Source organism: Brachyistius frenatus, unplaced genomic scaffold (assembly GCF_029030835.1).
Source record: "Brachyistius frenatus isolate BFR_SWC_R1_liver_20210118 unplaced genomic scaffold, ASM2903083v1 Contig_37, whole genome shotgun sequence".
NCBI classification, from domain to species: Eukaryota; Metazoa; Chordata; class Actinopteri; family Embiotocidae; genus Brachyistius; species Brachyistius frenatus.
Window position 1 is genome coordinate 1,139,647 of NW_027210636.1, and position 22,561 is coordinate 1,162,207.

General features: G+C 43.1%; 1 protein-coding gene across 3 annotated transcripts in view; it reads left to right on the forward strand.

Annotated features, from left to right (window-relative positions):
* unc5db (unc-5 netrin receptor Db) overlaps window positions 1-22,561 on the forward strand; it is a 298,267-nt gene that overhangs the window by 191,484 nt on the left and 84,222 nt on the right. For all 3 annotated transcript variants that reach the window (XM_069701513.1, XM_069701515.1, XM_069701514.1), the window contains one exon: window positions 15,986-16,201. In XM_069701513.1, the coding sequence (XP_069557614.1) occupies window positions 15,986-16,201 (216 nt within the window). The remainder of the gene's footprint in view (window positions 1-15,985; window positions 16,202-22,561) is intronic.

Here is a 22,561-nt window from a genome sequence, read left to right on the forward strand (position 1 = left end):
TCAAAGCCGTCCGGGGCGTTCCCTTTTTTTTTTTTTTTTTTTTGTCTGAAAAGGGCCGCGGACCTTTTCGCATTTTCAAAACGAGGCGCGACTGTCTCGGTTTAAGGCAGATAATGTCTCCGTTGGCATTTCACATCATTTAAATGTCACGTGCTATAAATGGACGTTCCACTCTCTATCTGGACAAAACTCATTGCCAATAAACTTTTTTCTTGAGTCAACGTAGTGCGCACTTGATTTATGATCTAATATCTCCTAACTGGGGCGCACACTGGTCTTTTTTAGTCCCATGATTCAACAGAATTTTGTGTTCGTGTCCTTGTCAAGTTTATATAGGTATATATACGTTTGAGTCGCCAGCACTATTTCCAGTGGTTGTGGTGGTGGTTGCTAGGGGCAAGTAGATTAAATGAAGGAATACAAATTTAGCATTGCACTTTTACTACATGGTCGAACTCTAAAAAAAAAAAATCTAAATCTTTGCAACAGACCGAGCGGCAACCAGCAGTGACGTCACCCGCTGGTTTGTGAACGTCCGTTATGAAGCCTCGAGTTTTGGATTTTGGCCGCCGCCATCTTCTTAGTTCGGAGCGGTTTGGAGCAGGAAGTGACCATATTTGGACAAGTTGGGGGCGAGCAGCGAGTGGTGGATCTGAATCGATCTGATTGGATACTACGTCCCGCCCACGGATAGCTGTAACCTGACTGTACCACAGGCCTGTCAATCAAACAGACAAGCCCCCAAAAATGTGGCTTTTTGAATCTTATTTCATCTTTAATAATGGGATTATTTTCCGAAAACTAATAAGAACGAGTGACGTTAGCTCGCAAAACCGAGATAACTTCCGCATCGGCTTCATTTTTTTTAGATCCGGAAGCTACGTCCACTTTTATATACAGTCTATGCAACAGAACCTGTCGCCTACATCACCGTTACCATTACAACTAATTTATCCACATTTTTGACAGAGATTTGGGTGGCTCATGCCAGTGGTTGCTAATGTTGCCTGGAGGCTACTCGGGTCTGGTGTCTGTAACTTCATCCCTCCCCAGAGCCTTTATACGACTTCTTTTCACATATGCAGTAGTATTTTTTTCCTGAGGCCTGCAAACAGACATTTTAACATTTTCCTTTAAAGTCCTTTAAAGAAACGTGCCAATTTCAGAGTTGCTATTTACAACAACTGAATCTCACAGTCTTGTCTACCATGTTTGTGCCATCGTTCTGCTGCCATCTCTTGTTCTGGCACTCGAAGATGATGTCCCCATTGTTAATCCCTCCCTCGGTACAAAGCCCCGATTAGCTTGATTGATTTTTTTTTTTGATTTTTTTTTTACCACCCACGGAAGCAGCCTTCAGTGCATGCTAAAAATTAAGTTGCACTTCATGAACAAAGCCCTTCTTCTAAACTGAAAATCCAACAGTTTCTAGTTTTGAAATGTTCTTTTATTTCTGACAGTCAGATGTGAAGCCCTCCTGTCATGTTTATGTAAACTGCGCGAAGATAAAATAAGCAAAGCAATGCTATGATAAGATAAACTAAGCTGAGCTAATCACCAGGTGGCAATCTTTTCACCTTAATTTCACTAAGAAAGTGAATGTAATCATTTTCTACTCATCCTAGTAGAATATTTAAGAAAAGAATGTGATTTTATCTGAAATGATCTGATAAAAATAAAAATACAGTTGGCTACTTTTGGTATACAGTTCCTGTTTCACATTTTAATAAGCAGCAGAAAACATTGGACGTTCACAGGAATTACATCGACAGGTTCGTCACTCGAGCTTCATCCAGCTTAGCATGCGTTTGAATGTCTTTTTGAGGGACCACACCGAAGACGAAAAGTCCCAAAGACGAGCCAGGAGTGAAACCGGCTGCAGCGTACAGGCATGTAGGAGTCGGTCCACGGAAGACGCGAAAGCCTCTGCTCGTGCTCGTAGTCTTCAATGCATTCGAAGCAAAACAGTTCGGTTTCTCTGCTGTGGATGCGACAGCCATCGAATCGAAGCGGAGACTCGGAGCTCGAACTTCAGAACTCCCCGTTTCATTTCGAGCACAGCTCGCCAGCACAACACAAACAACCTGTCACCGCTCTAATAACGCTCTGACCGCACCGTTCCCTTCGCCTTCGCAGGCGAAGCATTAAAAAAAACAACAACAAAAAAAATCCACTTTTCGAGTCTTTCATTATCATCTCTCTAAAACAAATTACTAGGAGCCAGAAATTAATTTGGCTACAAACCGCGCTCCTCAAACATCTTGGCACATCAGAGGAACATCAGAGCGTAAAGTGGAGTTTAATTTGTTGTTACAAGATTACATAACAAAGCAAGTTCTTCTTTTGAATGCTCGTTGTTGGAATCGAAACAACCTGCCGAGCACGTCCATCCCGGTCCCGTCTTATTTTCCTGCTTTTCATGCCGCGGGATTCATTTCTAATCTGATGATCCTGCGATACATAAAGGCAAGGTTAGCTCAGCTGCGGCGCGATTCGCGGCGATGATCGATTTTGTTTTTTGTTTTTTTTGTAGCAAAATGGAAATCGCTGTCATCAGTATTTACGGCGACAACATTTCTACAGTGGCTCAAAGTTTAATAAAAAAAAAAAAAGGGGGCCGATTGATTCGGCGGTACTGTGAGGATTAGGACTGGAGACGCCCCATGTTTATGCATGAGACCCAAATATGATGCTGATGAGCCCTCGGCGCACCGGTCGAACCACCGCTATCCGTTTCCGAGTGCTCGTAATGCTAATAAGCCGTTTCTCTGTACTTTAATGCAAATTGTTTTTATTATTTTTTGGGGGGGGCAAGAGGGGCATGAAGAAACATGACTGACTAAATCGTTGTATTTACCGCGGTGATTACCTTCAGTGGGGTTATTTTGGAAATCAGTGATGTGCATCAGCGATTCCTTGGCAGAGCACTTTTTTTCCAGGGAACCCCAGCATGTTCGATATTTGATCAATTAGTCAACTGAATTCAATCATTTTCTGAATAAGTTGTCTAAAATGTATAAACGAAAACAACTTTGAATAAATGTAATTATTATAACATTTAGTGGTTTTCTTCAGAAATCCCCACGTTGTATGATTTTTTTGTTTGAAAATGTGCCTTTTATTTAAAGATGTCACTTTCTTACATCACAATGTTACTTTTTATTTAACGATGTCCCTTTTTACGTCGTAACTTCTTTTAATAGTGGCCCTGTTTATCAATGTTTCATAATTAAACGTTCTAAGTTTTGCAATAATATTTTTTATTTTATAACTTCAAAATTGTCTAATGATGTCATCATGGAACTTTTTTTATTTCATGATGACACTTTATTTTATAAGTTTATTTTATTGTGGCACTTTTTTATTTCACATATTTTATTATTAATGACAATATGAAAAAAAAAATTGCTTTTGGAAAAACAAAACAAAACATCATTCTTTGATTAACAACGGACAGAAAAATACTGGGTCCAATTATTTCACACGTTGAGATATTTCATAAAAAGTTGATATATTTTACACAATCTAATCATCCAAAAACTTTCACGTGATGTCATTTTTATTCAGTCAATACTGAACACTTTGGTGATTTCACATTCACATTCACAGTCGGGTTGTTGTTTTTTCTCCCTGTTTGTGTGTTAATCAACACCTAACTGAGCTGCTGATGCCGACAGAATTTTCAGCAGCTGTACGCGGAGCGACGAAGCCTGAGCTCGGCGGTGTGATTGAAACGGCTCACCGACCGAAGACAACACCTGAATGCATGTTAATGCGGCGCTCTCGCTCTCTCCTCGTCTGCCCGGCGATCGTCCGGGATTTCACAGGCTTTCATACATCAACGTGTGGACACGAAAAATATGCTGAGCTCAGATAAGATCTGACGGGGGGGTAGGGGGGGGAACACTGTAAGTGGAGACTCTGTGACGGTGTAGACTCTCTGAAAGGAGCTTAAGATGCTTTGGTTGCATGTTCAATCCCGTCTATTCTGTATGAGTCGCGCGTTATCTGGGCCCGAGCACCGAGCGGTTATTATTATTCTGGTTATTGAAGATAAATTTGCCTATTTGGCGGCTTTAACATACCCGAAAACTCATGAAACTTGCAACGCGCGTCGGGCGTGACGAAAACGTAGGTATTTTTGTGGTTTCGCGTGTGGCTCGCTAGCGCCCCCTCCCCTAAACTGCAGCCCCCGCTGCTAGTTTCAGCTACATGCAAAACAATTCGGTGGACATGTGCACCACACTTAGATACACCAAAAAGTCTCTCGGCACCGCGACCTCAACTAAACAGGAAGTCGGCTATTTTGAATGATTGATAGATGTTTTTTCGCCATGAAACAGGAAGCTGATGTTTTAGGTCAAGGGGTTGCTCCAAACTTCACACATGCACATGCACATGCATCAGGCGTGGTAAACTCCACGGCCGCGTCCACCCCCGACCCGCTGGCTCCCTCTCTTTTTTCTAATAAGGCTGTTTGTCAACGGTGTCGCTTGGCTTCATGTTGACATTTACAGCCGGTGTTGGTCGACCGTTAATGGGATCGTCAATGATGGACTAAACTAGCTTCCAGGGAAACTGCACATGTTAACTTACTCACATTGTAAAAAATGTTGCACGGTCAGCGTGAGTAAATCTGTTCTCAGACATCTCCATCTTTTGAAAGCCTGAGCCGCTCTTTTGCTTTTCTCACCAGGAAAATATTCGAGGGTCGATCATGAGTCTCGTACACCTTGAGTTTTCTCTGTCCAATAGGAATCTGGAGTATGGGTCAAATCTTCTCTCATTTCATTTGTAAGTCCGTATCGTAGTGTTGCTACATGGTATGATAAAGTACTATGTATAGGATAATTTATCCCGCTGATAGAAAAAAAAAAAAACTCTAATATTAACAAGTCCCTAAATGACAATCTTGAAAACACAGTAATCAATTGCAAGGAAGTTAACACAAGTCTTAGAGTTTTTTTGCAAACAAAGTTTTTCCCCTTGACTTACGTTTTTTTTAAATAATTTTTCAACAACAAAACCACATCGAACTTTGCAAATTGTGTCGCAATTTACAAAAAAAACAAAAAAAACCAGCTTAACTTAATTCAAGAGATACTATCGTCTTATTTTTGAGACAGAAGAATGAGACTCGTCTGATCTTGTACCTACATGGTTAAATTACGACTTTTTTTTAAGGTGAGGATAATGTCGTCAGCATAGAACGATGAACACGTGGTTGCGGTTTGATTCTGGTCATGGTTGAAAGAGACCAGTTTTGTCGGGAAAACCGGAAATAAACATTTCATCCACCGTAACCTCCTCCCTCTTTAGACTTTGTAGTTCTATTACGACGTCACTCAACATCCACCTTTGGCCACCAGGGGGCTTTCCCCCCCCCCCTGGAATGTGAACAGATGTTTGCGTATTCGTTGAAACGACTTGTGATGCTGTTCTTGGGAGATTTTCTCATTTTTGAAGCCACATTTTCGTATGTTTTAGAGTCATTTTGGCAGAAAGGTTCTAAGTTCCAACTTTTGCCAGATTTGTTTTCCGATTTTAATTTTTTTTTTACCTCTGACTTTGTATTCAGGTACGTGCAGTCAAGATTTAGGCTTTTGGACTTTCTTTCACGAGCAGAATATTTCCCATCATACAATAATAATTGTGAAGCTGTCAGGCTCTGACGTTAATTTATTCTCAACGAGCTGTGGTAAATATTACATGTATCACTGTATAAACAGCGGAGGACTTTTTCTGAGGATTTTGTTTTCTTCAACTTTGCAGACGTAATGCGAAGTATCGGGTAACACAGAGCAGCAAAACCAAGCACTTATTAATTTTGAAAAAAATGATGAGATAGATAGCGAAAGGGGGAAAAAAAAAAACAAGTTTTATTATATTTCTTCTGTAGCGTCATTGTCACTGGAGGGTATTGTGATATTCCATGTTTAATAAACAGCTGATTTCAATCCATAAGAAGGAGTTTCAAATTATAAAATGGGATCTGACTCTCTCTCTCTCTCTCTCTCTCTCTCTCTCTCTGTTGACCTTTCTGGGAAGTGCAGCGGCCTGTCAATAACTGTCAGAGCTCTGTCTCAGTCAATCAGGCCTGTAAGGCTGTTTGGGTCTCTAGTGTAACAGGGGGTGGAGGTTGACGGGGCGGAGGGGGTGGGGGTGGGTGATCTAACAGAAACAACCTATAACTGACACAGCTCCAGATCTATGCGCTGTAATCACCGGGGTGTGGGGGTGTGTGTGGGGGGGGGCACCTCTCAAACTGCAGCCTCCGCTTGCTGCCTGTCAGTGGACACATGTGCCGTGTAATTGCTTTTCATACCGGTTCAACCTTTTCAAATTGATTACGGGCCCTCGTGTAAGAGGCTTCACGGAGGACGGGTTGAGGGGGAATGTTGCTCCACGATGTCATGCTACAAAATGTGGATCTGTAAACAATGTGGGCCCGGCCGCTTGCCATTGAGTCATCACCCGCGAGGGGGAGTGTGTGTGTGTGTGTGTGTGTGTGGGGGGGGGGGGCTCTTTTGTTTTGGCAGACCACCTAGCACACGTGAGAAAAAATGTATAGAAAATGGTTTTGCCGCTCAAAGAGTTATTTTCTTCTCAATAACTGAGCAGAAGCAGCGTGGACATATGACCTTGTGGTGCCACCCTCCTGTATGGGTACCTGTGTGTGTGTGTGTGTGTGTGTGTGTGTGTGTGTGTGTGTGTGTGTGTGTGTGTGTGTGTGTGTGTGTGTGTGTGTGTGTGCAGCTAATGATGATCTTGGACAATGACTTTTTGTAATTTTAATAATAGATAATAATGAACCGTTGAGTAAAACACGGCAGAGGACACGCCGACGATCCGCAGCGTTATTAAGGAGCCGTAATAGGATTAGCATTTGTCTTTATGGCCGTGATTGAGATTGAATTTAGGTCAATGACCTACGATTCCTACTTTTGTAATTATAATTAAAAAAAAAAAAAAAAAAAAAAAAAGGGAGGTTTTGCGGTTATCCTCGCAGCCACCTGGGCTGAGCAACTTTCTCCTTTCATGTCGTTTCACTTGAGCTTAAAAAAGAAAGAACATTCGTGCTTTGAACCCAACGTGCTCCAATGTGTTTGATAGCGCCGTAGAAAAAAAAAAGAAGGTATTTCTTGTCTACATATGTGACTGTGTATGTTGTTGTATAGCGCTCAACTAAACACTAAAGAAAAGTCATTCTTTAGGTCGCTGAAGGCGTACACATGGCCGGAGGCCCGAGCGGATTGATTGCAAACTTGTTGGGCACCAGTTGGCACCAACGACATTCAATATCAACCAATGAGGGTCCTGTTTTATTGCTGTTTCACCGTGAATACGCGTCGATGGTAATTTTGGAGTCGATGCGATGCTCGGGGGGTGGGGGGGCGGTGGAAACGATCGACACGTTCTCGTTGTCACGGCGTCAAATACTGATGTTTTATCTGACTCGATCTGATTGGAAACCCGAGTACATTACGTCCCGCCCACCGCTAGCTGTAACCTGCAGGCCTGTCAATCAAACAGACACACCCCTTCAAAAACACAGCTTTTTGAGGCTTATTTTTTTAATTAATGACGAGACTAATAAGAAGGCGCGACTTGAGCTAACAACACCTCGATAACTCGTGGAGAAATTTTTAGCGAGGGAGGTTGAATTGGGAGTCAATGGAGCTGGAGGTTGTTTTTCTTTTTTTAGCCAACCTCTAGTGGCATTCGGTGGTATTGCAGTTTAAGTCACTTCCGCATCGACCCCGAAGCTACGTCCGCTCTTATATACTGTCTGCGACTCGAACGCAGCAAATTAGTGGCGTCTTCCCGCCCACAGCTGTTTTGGAGCTAAAATGTGATCGCTTTGACGGAAACATTTTTAAGTATGTAAACGAATGTTATTTTTTGATGGATTACGGCAGCTTTCTCCAACCAAGTGTTGTTGACTCTCCTAGCGCGCTGGAATAAATCAAAACCGGCAGCTGCCAAAATCCAGAAGCGTTTGAGGAAAAAAAAAAAAGTAGAGCACACACACACACACACACACACACACACACACACACACACACACACACACACACACACACACACACACACACACACACACACACACACACACACTCAGCTCAGCATGCAACATTACTGGTCCTTCGAGCTTTGAATCAGATTTATCTTACGGGTTCACGTCGAGGTTAGTGCGAGAGTAAATGTCATTGAATTTATCCAAGTGTTTCACAAATGATACTGTGTGTGTGCGTGTGTGTGTGTGTGTGTGTGTGTGTGTGTGTGTGTGTGTGTGTGTGTGTGTGTGTGTGATTGCCACTGTCCTTTCAGTGTCTCCGGCACCTACGTTCAGGAGTTCACTCGGCGGTCTCTCCGTGCCGCCGTGTTCAGAGCTCTTTTGCTGTATTTCTGTGCAGCTGCTCTCTCTCCTGGAGTGTCAAGGATTAGTCTGACATCTCCTGACTCCCTGCCTTTCAAATGAGGACTCCTGCTGCAAAGCTGAGAGGGTGCTCACCATGTAGAACCAATACACTCACACACAAACACACACACACACACACACACACACACACACACACACACACACACACACACACACACACACACACACACACATACACACCTATCTCTCAGCTCCTGACCAAAAAAAAAAAAAATCCATGAGAAGTCCCCGGTGATCTCACGGATGGAGGAAGAGTTTGTGCGTGCGCGGTTTTAAAAGGACTTTTTTTGGGGGGGGGCTGTGGAGCGAACACAAAATCACAGATACGGGAAAATATACAATCACCTTGTAGTCAATGTTCAAAGAAGGAAAGCATGTTTGTGCATTTTGAATCGAATAAATTAGAAATCAGGTGCAGATTAAAGTGATCTGTTACGTTTGTATATCCCCAATCACCCCAGAGAGGAACATTAGCAGATCAGGGGCGTTTAGCAAACAAGCTTAACAAAATATTTGGCAGTGCAGAACCTCGCAAAACATTTAGCCTGAGTGTTGGCGGGTGAAACAAAATAAGTTGTATAAAAAGGCCTCTTTGTGCATTTTCAACTGCAAAATAATAAATAATTAAAATAATAATACAGGCAGTGTTGTTGATGAGGACCAGTTATGTTTCATAATGTAATTTAGTGGACTAAAGACATTAGTAAATCGTTTGGCAGTGAAAGTAAAAGCCTAAAAAATATCGCTTTTTTTTTTCTGTGAATGGATTTTTAATCAAATTACGACGCCATCATTTAGAATCGAAATGAATCACGCTGGAAGACTCCCAAAGATTCCTACCCTTGCAGTGTAAGCAGGACGACTGGTCTTCTCGTCTGCGACAGGCGGTAACCCACCGTCACTCATCGGCATCATGGCCGTCGCCATCCTGGTTTTTGTTTTGGTACTGGAAGTGACCATATTTGCGCAGTGGGCGGTGTATCTGAATAAGAATCTGAGGAAATGTATGCCCCGCCCACATATACTGGCAACCCCAATATAGCCCTTTTTGAGGCCTAATATCTGCTTAATTATGAAATCATTTTCAGATGTGCCACCAGAAAACTGATCAGAAGGAGTGACTTTGGATAAATGACACCATGATGACTTGTGGAAACATTTATTGACATTTTATGAGAAAAGTTGACACTTTTTTTTTTTAAAGCGCGTTTGTTGGCGCCAGCCCCTAGTGGCCCATCAGTGGCATTGCACTTTAAGGCACTTCTGCATTGGCTTTGTCCATTTTCTTACATCCAGTTTATGGTGAGCACTTTGTCTTCAAAGGCAGGATGTCGTTGAGAATCCACCAACCTGAGCGCCAACTTCATAAACACTGTCAAAACACGTTTTGGTGTTGTATGCGATGAACATCGCTGCCTCCAGGGGGCCACGACGAGACCCTGTTTGCACAGAAATGGTTTAGCAAGTCACTCTTCTAAAAATCCAAAGCTTGTTTCGTGCCTGATCAACCATTCAAATCTGTACTGTGTCAAACCTTCCTTGCATATCCAAACTGTAACACTCGATGCCCTGGCATGTCTCTAAGAGATCGTTGATTTGACTCTGTTTTTGTCCAAACCCCCCCCCCTCTCCCTCCCTCCCTCCCCTCCTCCTCCCACCTCCCTCCCCCCTGTATGCAGATTGATACCCAGGGCATTTATCAGCTGCAGGTCCACTGCGCCGAGTCCCCGCAGGTGGAAAGCCGTGACTAGGCGGCAAATAAGGGTGAGGGAGCATTTTAGAGGCCGTGTTAAAATTAACCAGCGTAATGAGGAAATAAGTGACTTATCGGCGCCGCGGTCATTTCCTTCATTATGGCGAATATTTATGCGCATCCATCACGGGCGGAGCCGGCAAACACTACAGCTCCAGGTTTATGGAGCGTGGATTGTCACCTTGTTCCAATTATCTGCTACCTTTTTGAATGTGCTGAATGTTCAAACATTAAGAGAAAAGGACACGGCGCATCATTAGTTGTTGTGCAGTGTAGAAAAAAAAAAGAAAAAGTGAAAGGAGAAGCTCGGCTCGGCAGCGTCGGACTGTTTTTATTCATCAGAGCAGCAATTAGCTGATTAGAGTGGAGATGTTCAGTGGCGAGGAAGGTGCCGGATGGAGGGGGGGTTTACATGCCCTACCCATTACATGTGTTAGCATTTTAAATGGACTCGGAGCAGCTTTTTTCTCTTTGGTTGAACAATTTCAGTTTTATGAGCAGGCTTCCATAAAATTTGCAAAAGCAATAAAAAGGTTGTTTCCTGGGTCCGTTGTCAGCACTGGCATTCATGCTTCTGATTCTGACATTCGTTATCGGTAATTAACTGGCTCACGACAAAAAGAGAGAACGATTTCTAATGAATTAAAAATGTTCATCAGAGCTGATACTGGTGGTGCCTGTTTTTAATAAATCCCCTATGGTTCTACGTTCTGATGAATAATAGCAGAGATTAACATGAATTGAAATCCTTTTTTTTGAAGCTTAAAATTAGGATCGTATTGTCAAGATTTGGAAATGTGTCAAGGGTTTTCGAAGTCATTAATAGTAGATGATTATTATACAAAGTGTTACACAGGGTAACATATAGGGACATCGTTTACAAAGGGTTGAACATTTTTTTAAGGGGAAACTAACTTAAAGTTGTCTCCTGATTCTTCCAATCTTTGGAGTTCTTCTCGAGGAATCTTCTTCCTTTCAGAAGTGTTTTGGTGTTGGTGGAGAATATTCTGGTCTGGTTTTCAGGAGTTGGAGGTCGAGGTTTGTGCGTCGATGGCTTAATTTTTAGTTTCTTTTATTGCGCTTGTTTTTGCAGTCACATAACGAGTGTCATTCATCAACTCGAGTAACGTTCACCTGTTGCTCTGTAGCTGAGCAAAGAAACTGACAAATTAGCGCAATTTTTAGTGACGGAAAAATGCGTGAGCGACTCTCACGTTGAGCTGAAATGAAACGGGTGCGCAGGAATTAAGTAAATAAATTGGAGTTACTGGACGTAACTGCAGTTCTGAGTACGTTCGTATTTAGTTTCTTTTAAGGGGGTACGGGAGGTCCCATTGGTGGGGCGACCCCGCCCTGCCAAATTAGTGGTAGAAGTAACACTGTAATTACAAAGCCACCAAGTTCACTGAGAGAGGAGGTCGGGGTGGATGGACGGGTCCACAAAACTTTGGACTTTCTCTTTGGAGAAAAGTTTTATTTTCAAACGCAAAGTCAAAATTTCTGTGACGTTCGATAACCTGAAGCATATAATTATCATTGCCATTATGGTGCTTTATTTTAACCCATTATTTTGTGGTACCCTAACCTCACTAAACAGAGGTGAAAAATGTGTACACCTTCCTGTTGCTACTTTACGATTCTGGAAATGCTTCTATAGGTTAATAAAGAGGATATACAGTATATGGTCATTCAGGTTGGAGGATTTGCTCTAGCATTGGGAATCAGTGTCTAAAGTGTTAAAAAGCAGTTTGAAGTTAATGTCCGACAAGATTCAGTGAAGTCGTCATCATCCAGTCAACTGTCAGGATCATTCCAGCCACTCTTCAGTCGAAAAGTTCAACAGTTTCCCGTTTTTACCTTCACCAGTGTACTTTGGTTTTGACTAATGCTCAGACAAAAGACATTTACAGGCTGTGACGAGCGTCTTTTAGTACTTTCTGACATTTCAGAGACCAAAACATCCAACGTTCATCAGAGAAAAGAACGGGCTGAACAATCATAATGAAAGGTATTTTCCTCTTAAGCGCCAATTCAAAAGTTTCCTGCCACAACAGATCAGGACGGGGAGAACGCAGAATACTCCGGAACATGCTGCTTAAATAATAGAGGAAACCATTAAAGCAAAGCTGTGTTCCAGGTTATTTTTTTCTCAATGCAAAACTATTCAGCTGGAAAATCTATTTTTACTTGTAGCTCTTACGCCTGGTTAATGTCGCTGATGACATAATATATCCAGCGAATACAGCTGAAAGAAAGTGAAAGAGATCAGAGCTTTTTGAATATCACCACTCCTAATTTTCCATGGGCGATGTGCTCAGCTACTGCTCTGTATGAAAGCATGTGCATTTATTATGTTTTGCCATGTATTATTCAGATTTATCCTTTAATCTCTCCGCCAGCTACACAGCACTAATTAGATGAAAAACCACCACAATGAAATATGTCGAGGCTTGACCACCGTGCATATTTGATTTTTCACGTTATGATGGTGCATAACATCTTAATCCGCTGACGGTTATTTCGCACAGAAAAATGATATTAGAAAAAAAGTTGTAAAAGATATTGTTTTGTTGTCTGGAGCGGTAATCAGCCCCCTAAACGATCTGCCTCTCCGTTCGCAGGCTTATTTAAAACTGGATTTAATGCTCGTTGTTTTGTTGAAATTGCATTAGCGTTAATAGCAGCCATTATTTATCCTGCACCATTTGTAAAGCCCTCCACTTATTTATTTATTTACTTGTGTGGTAACGTTTAAATACTGGCGCAGTTGGTGAAAGAGTCTGTTCTCAACGCCGGCGGTTAAACGGATGATGATCGACGAGCGTGAGAGCGGCGGCGGGTTTTCTCATTAACGGACGCTCGGCAAGAGAAACTTTGCTCTTTCGGAAGAAAAAACAAAAAAACACCTCCGAAGTTAAAGTGGAGACTCGACTCAGCGTTGCAGGCGGCGGCCCAGCATGTTCTTTTGAAAGCGATTCTCTCACAGAAAAGGTGTCGAAACCGACGAGACCTTTGTCTCTTCGAAACGCTTCAACGGTTTGCCTTAAATGATCATTCCGTGGAAGGTGTCTTCAAAAAAAAAAAAAAATGGAATGAAGGGTTTCCTGGTAAAAATAAGTTGAATCTTTTATTTGATGCAGAGGATGTATAATTTATTCAGCAAAGAGATGAAAACAACTTCACTCGTCTTAATAACTCGCCTCCTCGTGGTCATATATCTGCGGACAAAAGAGAGACTGCCGTCCCCGTCCCCCCCCCCCCCCCCCGAGAGCAGAAACCTCAAGCGATTCTGCCTGTGATCTCCGAACATGAAGGAATCATCGCAACGTTGACTTCTTCGCAGCACTTTCTTTTTCTTTTTGCCGTTTGCTTTTGAAGTGACAGGGGGTATTCAAACGGTTGTAAGTGTGTTAAATCCTACGAGGTCGGAAGCAGGTTTCGGGAAGGAATTAAACATCTGATGGGAGCCAATTTTACATCAGACGTGCGCACCAAACCGAGTTCCTCAACACAGATAGAAACGATAATGAATTGATTTTATACTGTATACAGTCCCCGAACTCATCGTCCAGTTCATCCACCAGCAAATCACAACAGGAAATAATCTATTCGCCGTCTGAAAATAGATCTGGAGGAGTGTGCAACCTGTCATGCAGTGATTATAGAACAATTGCCGGTGTTAATTCTTTAATGCTTCTCATTATAAAGTCACACCTGGATATTTGGTGGGTTTTTTTTTCCGATTCGTCATTTTCCTGATTTTACGGCAAAATCTCTCCGCGTGACATTAATGTTTAAGCTTTGACATCTAACTTACTGCGTCCCGCCTGACGGACCAGAGGCGGTCCACCGGAGGACGCCGTGTCGGGCTCACGTTTTGCATTGCGTGAAAAGTACACGCGTTGTGATCAGAGTTAAGAAGGAGGTCAACGTGGATGTTCAATTGATAGGACGGCGTTAGAGTTCGTGAAAAAACAAAAGTCGACACGTGTTTCTGTAAGAAAATGACCGACAGAACGTAACATATTTAACTTAACGTCAGTTAAGGGACTCGCACGACACACGTGACGTTTATTTGTGTAAAATTATGAATTTTAGCCAAACCCTGAATTTTTTTCCAAAGTACATGGTTTTTGATGCGTAAACTTAAGTCACCTTATTTTTTTTTTTTCGCATAAATGAGGCCAAAACGGATTACCTTTCATTTTGTTTTATTTTTGTTACTATTATTATTTTGTTGTTGTTGTTCACATGTTGCTGATTGTACGTTTTAAGATTTGTTCACATGTAAAAAAAAGTTATCCGTGTTCAGAGAGCTCGACGTAACGCACAACGTGAGATTTGAAAATACCATTTGTGGCCCCCAAAGGAAGCTAAAGGAGGTGCTACTGATCGAAACCTTTCGCTGCACTTACTAATAGAACAGCACGGCGACGTGTGGGCCGACAACAAAACAAATCACACCTGATCTGTTAGTGTTTCCAACGATGTATTCGGTCGTATCGCCACTTTTCACACACAAAAAAAAAAAAAATCTCTTGAGTGCTGCGAATGCTTTTACATCAACATATTATTTATTGGAGCTCAACGCGCTACCTAGTGGAGATTTCTTTTCTTTTTTTTTTGCACCAGAAAAGATCTGTACGGTCGCAGCCGTGTCAGGTGTTAGTGCCGTGTTGTTTTTTTTCCCCCCATCACACAAAGAAAACGGGGTGTAATGGTGGTATGAATAGTGAAAGGTGGCGGCAGTGTGATAGAGACATCCACCCACCCTCCACTTCCCCCGTATTTGCACCTGCAGCCATTCATTTACCCATTTAACAAGGACAACATTGATTGAGAGAGGTGGGGGACCGAATTGGATTTGACGGTGGGGCGCGGTAGCTTTCATGGGCTTTTTACGACGCTGAATGGCTTAGCTGGAGACGCCTTGATGACGCTGAGGTGTAATTCTGAGAAGGATCCCCGGCGTATGTACGGCAGGAGCACAAACATCCTGTTCCTCATTGTCCCCCGGCGCCCGCAGGGGCGTCTCTGCGCCGTAACCCAGAGGTGGCGAGCACGGGACGGCAGGTGGGGCCGAGACCAAACGTAAAAAAAAAAAAACAAAACACACATATATATATAAAATATATAAATATATATACAAAGTCACGCTCTCGCAATCTTCTCACATCCACGTTTCCAAAAACTGCGCCGGCGATCGATGAGCTGCCACCGCGAACAATAGACGTGAACTGGGCCGAAACTGAAAAGCGAGAAGGAAAAAAAAGAAAGAAAAAAAAAAAAAGCGGGTTAACCTGCCGTGAATTGTCATTAAAGACGGTGGCATGTTGGCGCCGTCACAATGGCTGATGCATTCAGACTTCCACAGCCACTATTTGGGTAATCATTCCTCTCCTAATTCCTCTCCACTTGTTCCGCTCCGATTTCATTCATCTGCAAATTGCTCTGAGGAGAAGAGTTTTTGCTGGAAACGGGGGGACGAATGCTTCTCTGTGTATACTTTGCCTTTCTGCAAAATGTCAGCTTTTGATGAATTGGTGGGAATTCAAATCGCTGTCCACTGAGCAATCCTTTTTAAATTTGCAAGCGAGTCGGCGTTACACTAAATGCACCTGAATGTGCCCCTCCCCCCCCCTCCTCCTGCTAAACTGCGTATCCAACTGGAAACGACTTTTTCTTTGTTTCCGCCACACTACCTGTTGTTCTTCGAGAAGAAACACGGAAGCATGGTGAGGTAACTGAAATGTCTTCTTTTTTTTTAATTTTTTTTAATTTATTTGCAGTTGCCACGGGTGACGCTCAACCGGACGCCTTGCCCTCGGCGCAGGGCACCCTGCCGCACTTCATCCAGGAGCCGGAGGACGCCTACATCGTCAAGAGCAACCCGATCAAGCTGCGCTGTCGAGCTGCGCCCGCCTTACAGATCTTCTTCAAATGCAACGGGGAATGGGTGCACCAGAACGAGCACTTCTCCCAGGAGTACAAAGACCTCAACACTGGTAAAAACTTTTGTTTTGTAACCTCAGTTTTTTGGTGTTTTTTTTTCTCCACAGCCTGTATATATAAAAGTGGAACGTGAGGCGGAAGCTCCTTAAGCTGCAATACCACCGGGTGCCACCAGAGGTCGGCTCCAAATAGCCTCCGGCTCCGTAGACTCCCATTCAACTTGAGTCACAAAGTTCTCAGTTAATATCATTTCTCCACGAGTTATCTCGGTGTTGTTAGCTAAAGTCGCTCCTTCTTATTCGTTTTCTGGCCGTCCATCTGAAAATAATCCCTCATTCATTAGAAAATGAGCTTCAAAAAGCCGTGTGTTTAGGGGGCGTGTCTGTTTGATTGACGTGCCTGTGGTGCAGTCAGGTAATCGGTGAGCGGGACGTGGTGTCGCCGGGGTTCCAGTCAGATCGAGTCAGATCCTTCCCAGTTCGTTCAAATATGGTCACTTCTGGCTCAGAACGAGCAAAGATGGCGCCGGCCAATAATCCGAACTCGAGGTTTCATAACGGTCGTTCACAAACCAACGGGTGACGTCACCGTCGGTTGCCGCTTGTGTTTTGTCATTGCCGTGAATTTACCTGTGTTACATTTGAAAATGGAAAGGGTGAGGGTTAGAAATGAGCGCATTCAGTTCGGGCATTTTCTTCTACAAGAAATTAGGTGCTCTGTGAATTGTTGTTGTTTATTTTATTTTTTTTGGTAAACAACACTGTGTGTGTCCTTGAGGTGTAACAAATGGCTTTTCTCCCTCATAAAGCATCTGCAAAGCCAGTACGAGCACCGGGGCCGTAGCTGTTATTAAAACACAAACAGCAGCCATTTTTTTTTAAGGTTGCTGAGCACGGCACATTCAGTGAAGAGATCTCCTCGTACCGCCGTGACTCAAACGTCGTCGTGCTGCATTCCTCTCGCATCAGATTTTATTGAGTTGCAGTTGGAGGTTTTTTTTCGAGTCTCACTCCGGCCCGGTGATTCGGGACGAGGAGAGGTTTTTTTTGTGTTTCAAAATTCTCCCCTCTGATTCTTAGAGCCGAAGGTTGTTCGTGTTAGCATCTGTGGAGCTTCTACTGACTGAATAAGGGAGGGTTTTTTTTCTGAAAAGTAACGTAACGAAGGATCATGTGACGAAGGACATTTTTTTCCCCAAAACAACCCCATCCATGTTGTTTGTCACAAACCCCAACCATGTGTTTTACCAAAAAGTTGAATTTTCCCATAAGTCACGTGGCTTTATGCATGCAGTAGGTTTCATTTTCCTTCACTACAGGAAAAGGTAAAACTGTCACGCCTGGACAGGCCAAGGCGTGGCTATTTCACATTTTGATGCTGGCGTGTCTATTTCACGTTTTGATGCCGGCGTGTCTATTTCACGTTTTGCTGCGATAGCGGGTTGCAACACAGCAAAGGTGATTTGTCATGAATTTTACCATTTTACTCCGAGTCGGTGACCTTAAAAGATGTTAAGTGATGAAGGAAGGGTATTAGCGAGCTGCGGTCCTTTCAACAGTTAGATCCTTTACTTGAAACCAGTGAGGTCGCAGGTTTTTCATTTAGAGTGCAGACGTTGTTCTTCACTTAATGCTGACTTTCACCAAGAAGGTGAGAAAAGAGGTTCTCATTGAACGGCGGAAAATGCAACGACTTTTTCAGCGAGCGTGTATCGTTTAAGAACACGTTGGAAATCATAACGAGGCCGCTGACTCTTTTTTGCATTCCGTGTGATGGGGAGGTTTTTGTTCTCTCTGTGCATCCGGAGCAGGTGTTACATCACGTATCAATGTGGCATTTTACTCCGCGCGCGGAGACGGCATCGGATCCCGACCGCAGCTTCTTAGATCGACTGTATGGAAGAGTATCAGCGTGGCCTCGGACGGTTTAAGCCTGAAAGCCGACAAAGGCAGAGCGGCTTCAAGTAACCATCGCGGGGTCAAACAATAGGGTGCAGTGTGCGCTTATTTCAAGCTCTTTGCGGCGCTGGATGGTGGCATGCACAGCACTGCGTACACTCCGCCGCTTCGGCACAATTTCACTGGTGGTAAAACTCCATGTTAGCTGCACATTTGATTATTCACTCATCAAATAACATTTTTCGTATTCATAAAACTGCTTCCTTGGAGAGCAGTGAGTCGATGTTACGGGTCACCCCGCCATACACAGCGTGGGCGGAGAGTTTCATTAAATGTCTGGGAGGGAAATAGGAAGACTTAACAATACAGACCCATTAAATTGCAAAAACAAATATTGGTCCTAGTTGGGCAAGTAAACAGCCATCAAAACATCATGGTACCACTGATTTGCACCCGTGTGGGCTCCTCTAGTTTAATGTTGCGAGGCAGCTGGATTCGCGAGATCGTTGAATTACGTAAGAATCCGTCTTTTGTTGGATTTTGTTAAAACTGCGTTCGATAGATTACGCCAGATACCGAGATTTTTATTTGCTGCATTTTGGCAAATATAGGATACAGTATTTTGGGCGCCTGGTGCATACCAGACACCTAAAAGTTTGGATATTTTCAGCCTGTGCTGCTTTGGTTTTAAAATATCTTTTGTGAGTCCCCCCCCCCCCCGCCTCCCTCCGACTTTATGGAAATGCAAATTCGAAATCACTGGAGAACCCCTTGAGCATTACTTTCCCTCTCTCTACCCGTCTCGGGAGAGCACCTGCTTTATTGGCCTGTTGTTTCTCCTATTAAGCATATTAAATGTTATGCTGGGAGAATTAAAGGGTTTTCTCAGAAGCCTCAATAAACCTGCATCAGTTCTAAATAACCCTAAATTGCACTTCCATGTTGCAGTTCTTTTTTTTGTTTGTTCTTTTTTTCCCCCTTGATTTATGCTTCAAGTTGCGCCGTGTTTACTTCTGTGTTCATGATCAGAACTTAAATCGAGGCGGCGTTAAGTAATTCTGGATTTTTGGACCCCGACCCGGGCTAATCACTCAGGAGATACGTGGGGGCCCTCAGGCTAGACCAGCTGGAAACTTTAAAATAATGTGTGCGAGTACTGTTTAAACAAGGTCTAGTCCCAATGAATGTTCGGCTTACGTCTGAAGTGAGCTTCAGGTGGAGTTTTGTTATTTGAAGTGTGAGGGGGAAGCAGTGGCGTGCCATACCAATTAAGTCCCATTAGTTTTTGTCAGGTGGAAGCATGTTGATTAGAGGACCTGGCTGAGGCCTCCAGAAGGGATTTCTGGCAAACAACAAAGCCAATGTGATACCTCGGCTGGAATGCTCTGTGATTAGAGGCTGCTGGAAAAGCTGTCTTTCTCGTATTCATGAAGGTCCCTCCACAGGAAAGAGGCTTTAATTGCTTCTGGAAGTTCATTATAGTGTGATTGCTGTGCTGTGAAATTGTTGTGAGCTTGATAATGGCGAAATGAAATTTGGAACTTCAATTGTTTGCCGTTCTGTGGGTTAAAAACAAAAACACAAGGGAAAGTTCACTGGGTGGTATTCGAACAGCTCACTTCATATTCCGCATCAACATCCAGCAGGAGGGGAAGCAGCTAATCACTGGATTTGACAGATAAGAGCGAGACACTGCATCAAAAGCTCACTCTGCCTCAAGGCTACAGCATGTAGCCGCTGTGTTAACAAAAGGTCAGAGTTAAATCGGAAAAAATGTCTGCTACCAGAATTAAAGTGAGACTTCGGAATATTTAGTAATAAATAATGCATTGGATTTTTTTTTTTTTTCTCTTGCAACTGAATTCATAAGCGGTAAAATACGAATTGTTCAGATCAACACACACAGAAGTGCTACATAAAAAAAACAAAAAACCCGTTGTTCTTCTTCTCCACTGGCTCGGTTTGGCTACTGGCTAATGTGAGCACCTTTAAACTTTTCAACTTTAAACTCCAACTTTTCTACCATAGGCGATTTCCGTATAACTGACATTAAGCTTTACGACTCTTCTCTACGTCAAAGATAAACACACCCAGGGTAGCGTCGTCTCACCTTAAGAAGCATTCTCGCAGAGATTTGTAATAACGTTGGGTCTAAAAGGACGCAAAATGTTACAGCTCGGCAGTTTGTACCTCGGTGTTACCCCACCTTTACGTGTCTACCCGGTTTTCACTGCTGACCCTGCTCGCACAGATAACTAATAGAAAACGACCGGTGCGTCGCGAAAACAGGTGGAACTCCAACTCCAGATTTCTGGTAGTTTGTAGGCAGAAATGAACGTCTGACATCAACTGTTTGGTAAATTGGGCAACGTGCGCGAAAAACCATCACTGTGAAAACTTCAAGTGAATAACAGCGATTCCTTTATCAATATACATTTTTTTGATTTGAGCATTTTAGAGACAACTGTTTTGTTGTTTACTCAATTATATTTCAGCAGAACATTAACGAAGATAATTTAACACACTACCTACCGTGGCCGTACCTAACGGCAGTTTGACAAATCAATATCTGTGGCTCTTATGGTCCGGGACAACAGCAAACATGCACATGATAATATGATTATATGCAATGATAACAAGACCGCTAAAGCATTACTCCAAGTTGTTTACATGAGGACAGATCTATTAATATTCCTGTTTCCATGCTACAGGAGACATCGTGTGATTAATGGCTAAAACGCCTCCTCCGCTGCGTGGCAGTTTCCCTCCAGTGTTCAACCCCACCCCTGATCTTTTTCTGTCGAGATGCTATACTGTATCACAGCATACAGCATCCCTTGTGGCTGTCTTTTGTGCAAACACAGTAATTTAACTGGGCTTTGAGTCATTCCTTTTCAACAAAGGAGGGGGGGAGGGGGGTGGACGAGTCACTCTTGGAAATGGCCTCCATATCGCACTAAAACACACGAGAAAAATGTAAAATAACGACGAGTTTAGGGTCACGGTGGACATTTTTACCCGCTGGGAAGGTGCATATCTTATTAATAATAATTAACAGGGACTGCATTTCCTTTTTTTTTTAGATTTGCCGGTTCCACGGAGCCGTATTGTGCGTGCTGCGATGGGCACACACAGCGCAAAACATTTAATGGAACTGAGCCATTGTTAATGTCGTTAGTTACACCTGTGCTTTTCCTGCCATGAAAAATCCCTGTCGCCTGGATGAGGGAGCTTTAACCGTCATTATTATCGGATTATTGGCGAAAACAATTAACCGTAATGGAGTGACAATGCGGAGCACAGACACGCTTAATCAGAGAATACATGTTTGAATGCAATAACAAATATCCAATTAGGGTTGGAGGTATGAATAGAAGCGTCGTTACCGTGCTTTATTCCCGATGGAAACAAAATTGAAGAAAAATCAGTTTTGTGACACTACACGGTGAGTCGGAGGCTAGCATGAGGGTGTGACTTTGCTTTTATTTAATTTTTTTTTTTCCTAAGGACCACAGGCATGGCTACCGGGAGAAAACTGAGAACTAAGAGAGCGGACGCATGCTGTGTAGCCACGGCAACGACAGGCTGTTATTCTAACCTCCGGCTAGATGGCTGTTTTAAGTTAGACATTTCGCCGAGATGAGGGGCAGGTGTTGAAGCTCACCATCAGAGGCAAGGTGTGTGGGGTGGGGGTGAGGGTGGGGGGGGGGCAGGAAGGGTGGAACTAACACTATGAAGAAGAAACATATTGTAGCTTTAAAAGCATGTAATAGGAAGCTGATTACATTTTGTCAGTCAAAGTGAGTCACATAAAGCTGCGTGACCAATACTAAAAATACAGAATAATTAGAGTTCTTGGCATCCGGAGTTATGTAATCTCATATTTGTTACGCCAATAGAATAGTTGTGGACTTGGTGAGTGAGAAAAAACTATTTTTTCCAGGTCTTAAAAGTGATGCCAATGCACAAGTGTCATAAAGTGTAATACCACTGAGGGCCAATAGGGGCTAGGTAAAAAAAAAAAAAATCTCTGGCTCCAAGGACTCCCATTCAAAATAACATCAACTTCTCCCATGAAATGCAAAGTAAATACTTTTTTTCCACGAGTCAATTTGGTGTCATTTTTCTAAATTCCCTCCTTGTGATTAGTTTTCTGATAGTTCTTCTCAAAATAATTTCAGCATTAATTCGATATTAGGCCTGAAAGAGAGCTAAATTTCAGGGCGTGGCTGGCTTGATTGACATGCCCGTGGTGCAGTAAGGTTTCTGGTATAGGTGGGCGGGGCATAATGTTCTCAGTGAGATCTAACCTCTCCTTCCTCCCTTACTTGTCCAAATATGGTCACTTCTGGCTGAAAAACAAACAAGGTGGCATCGGTTGAAATGTCAGACTTGAGGCTGCAAAACAGCCATTCAAAACACCAGTGGGTGACATCACAGTGTTTTGCCACTTGCCCCGACCACAACCAGCCACTCCCCCAGCGGTGATGTCACGGTTTACATGAGCACGCATGT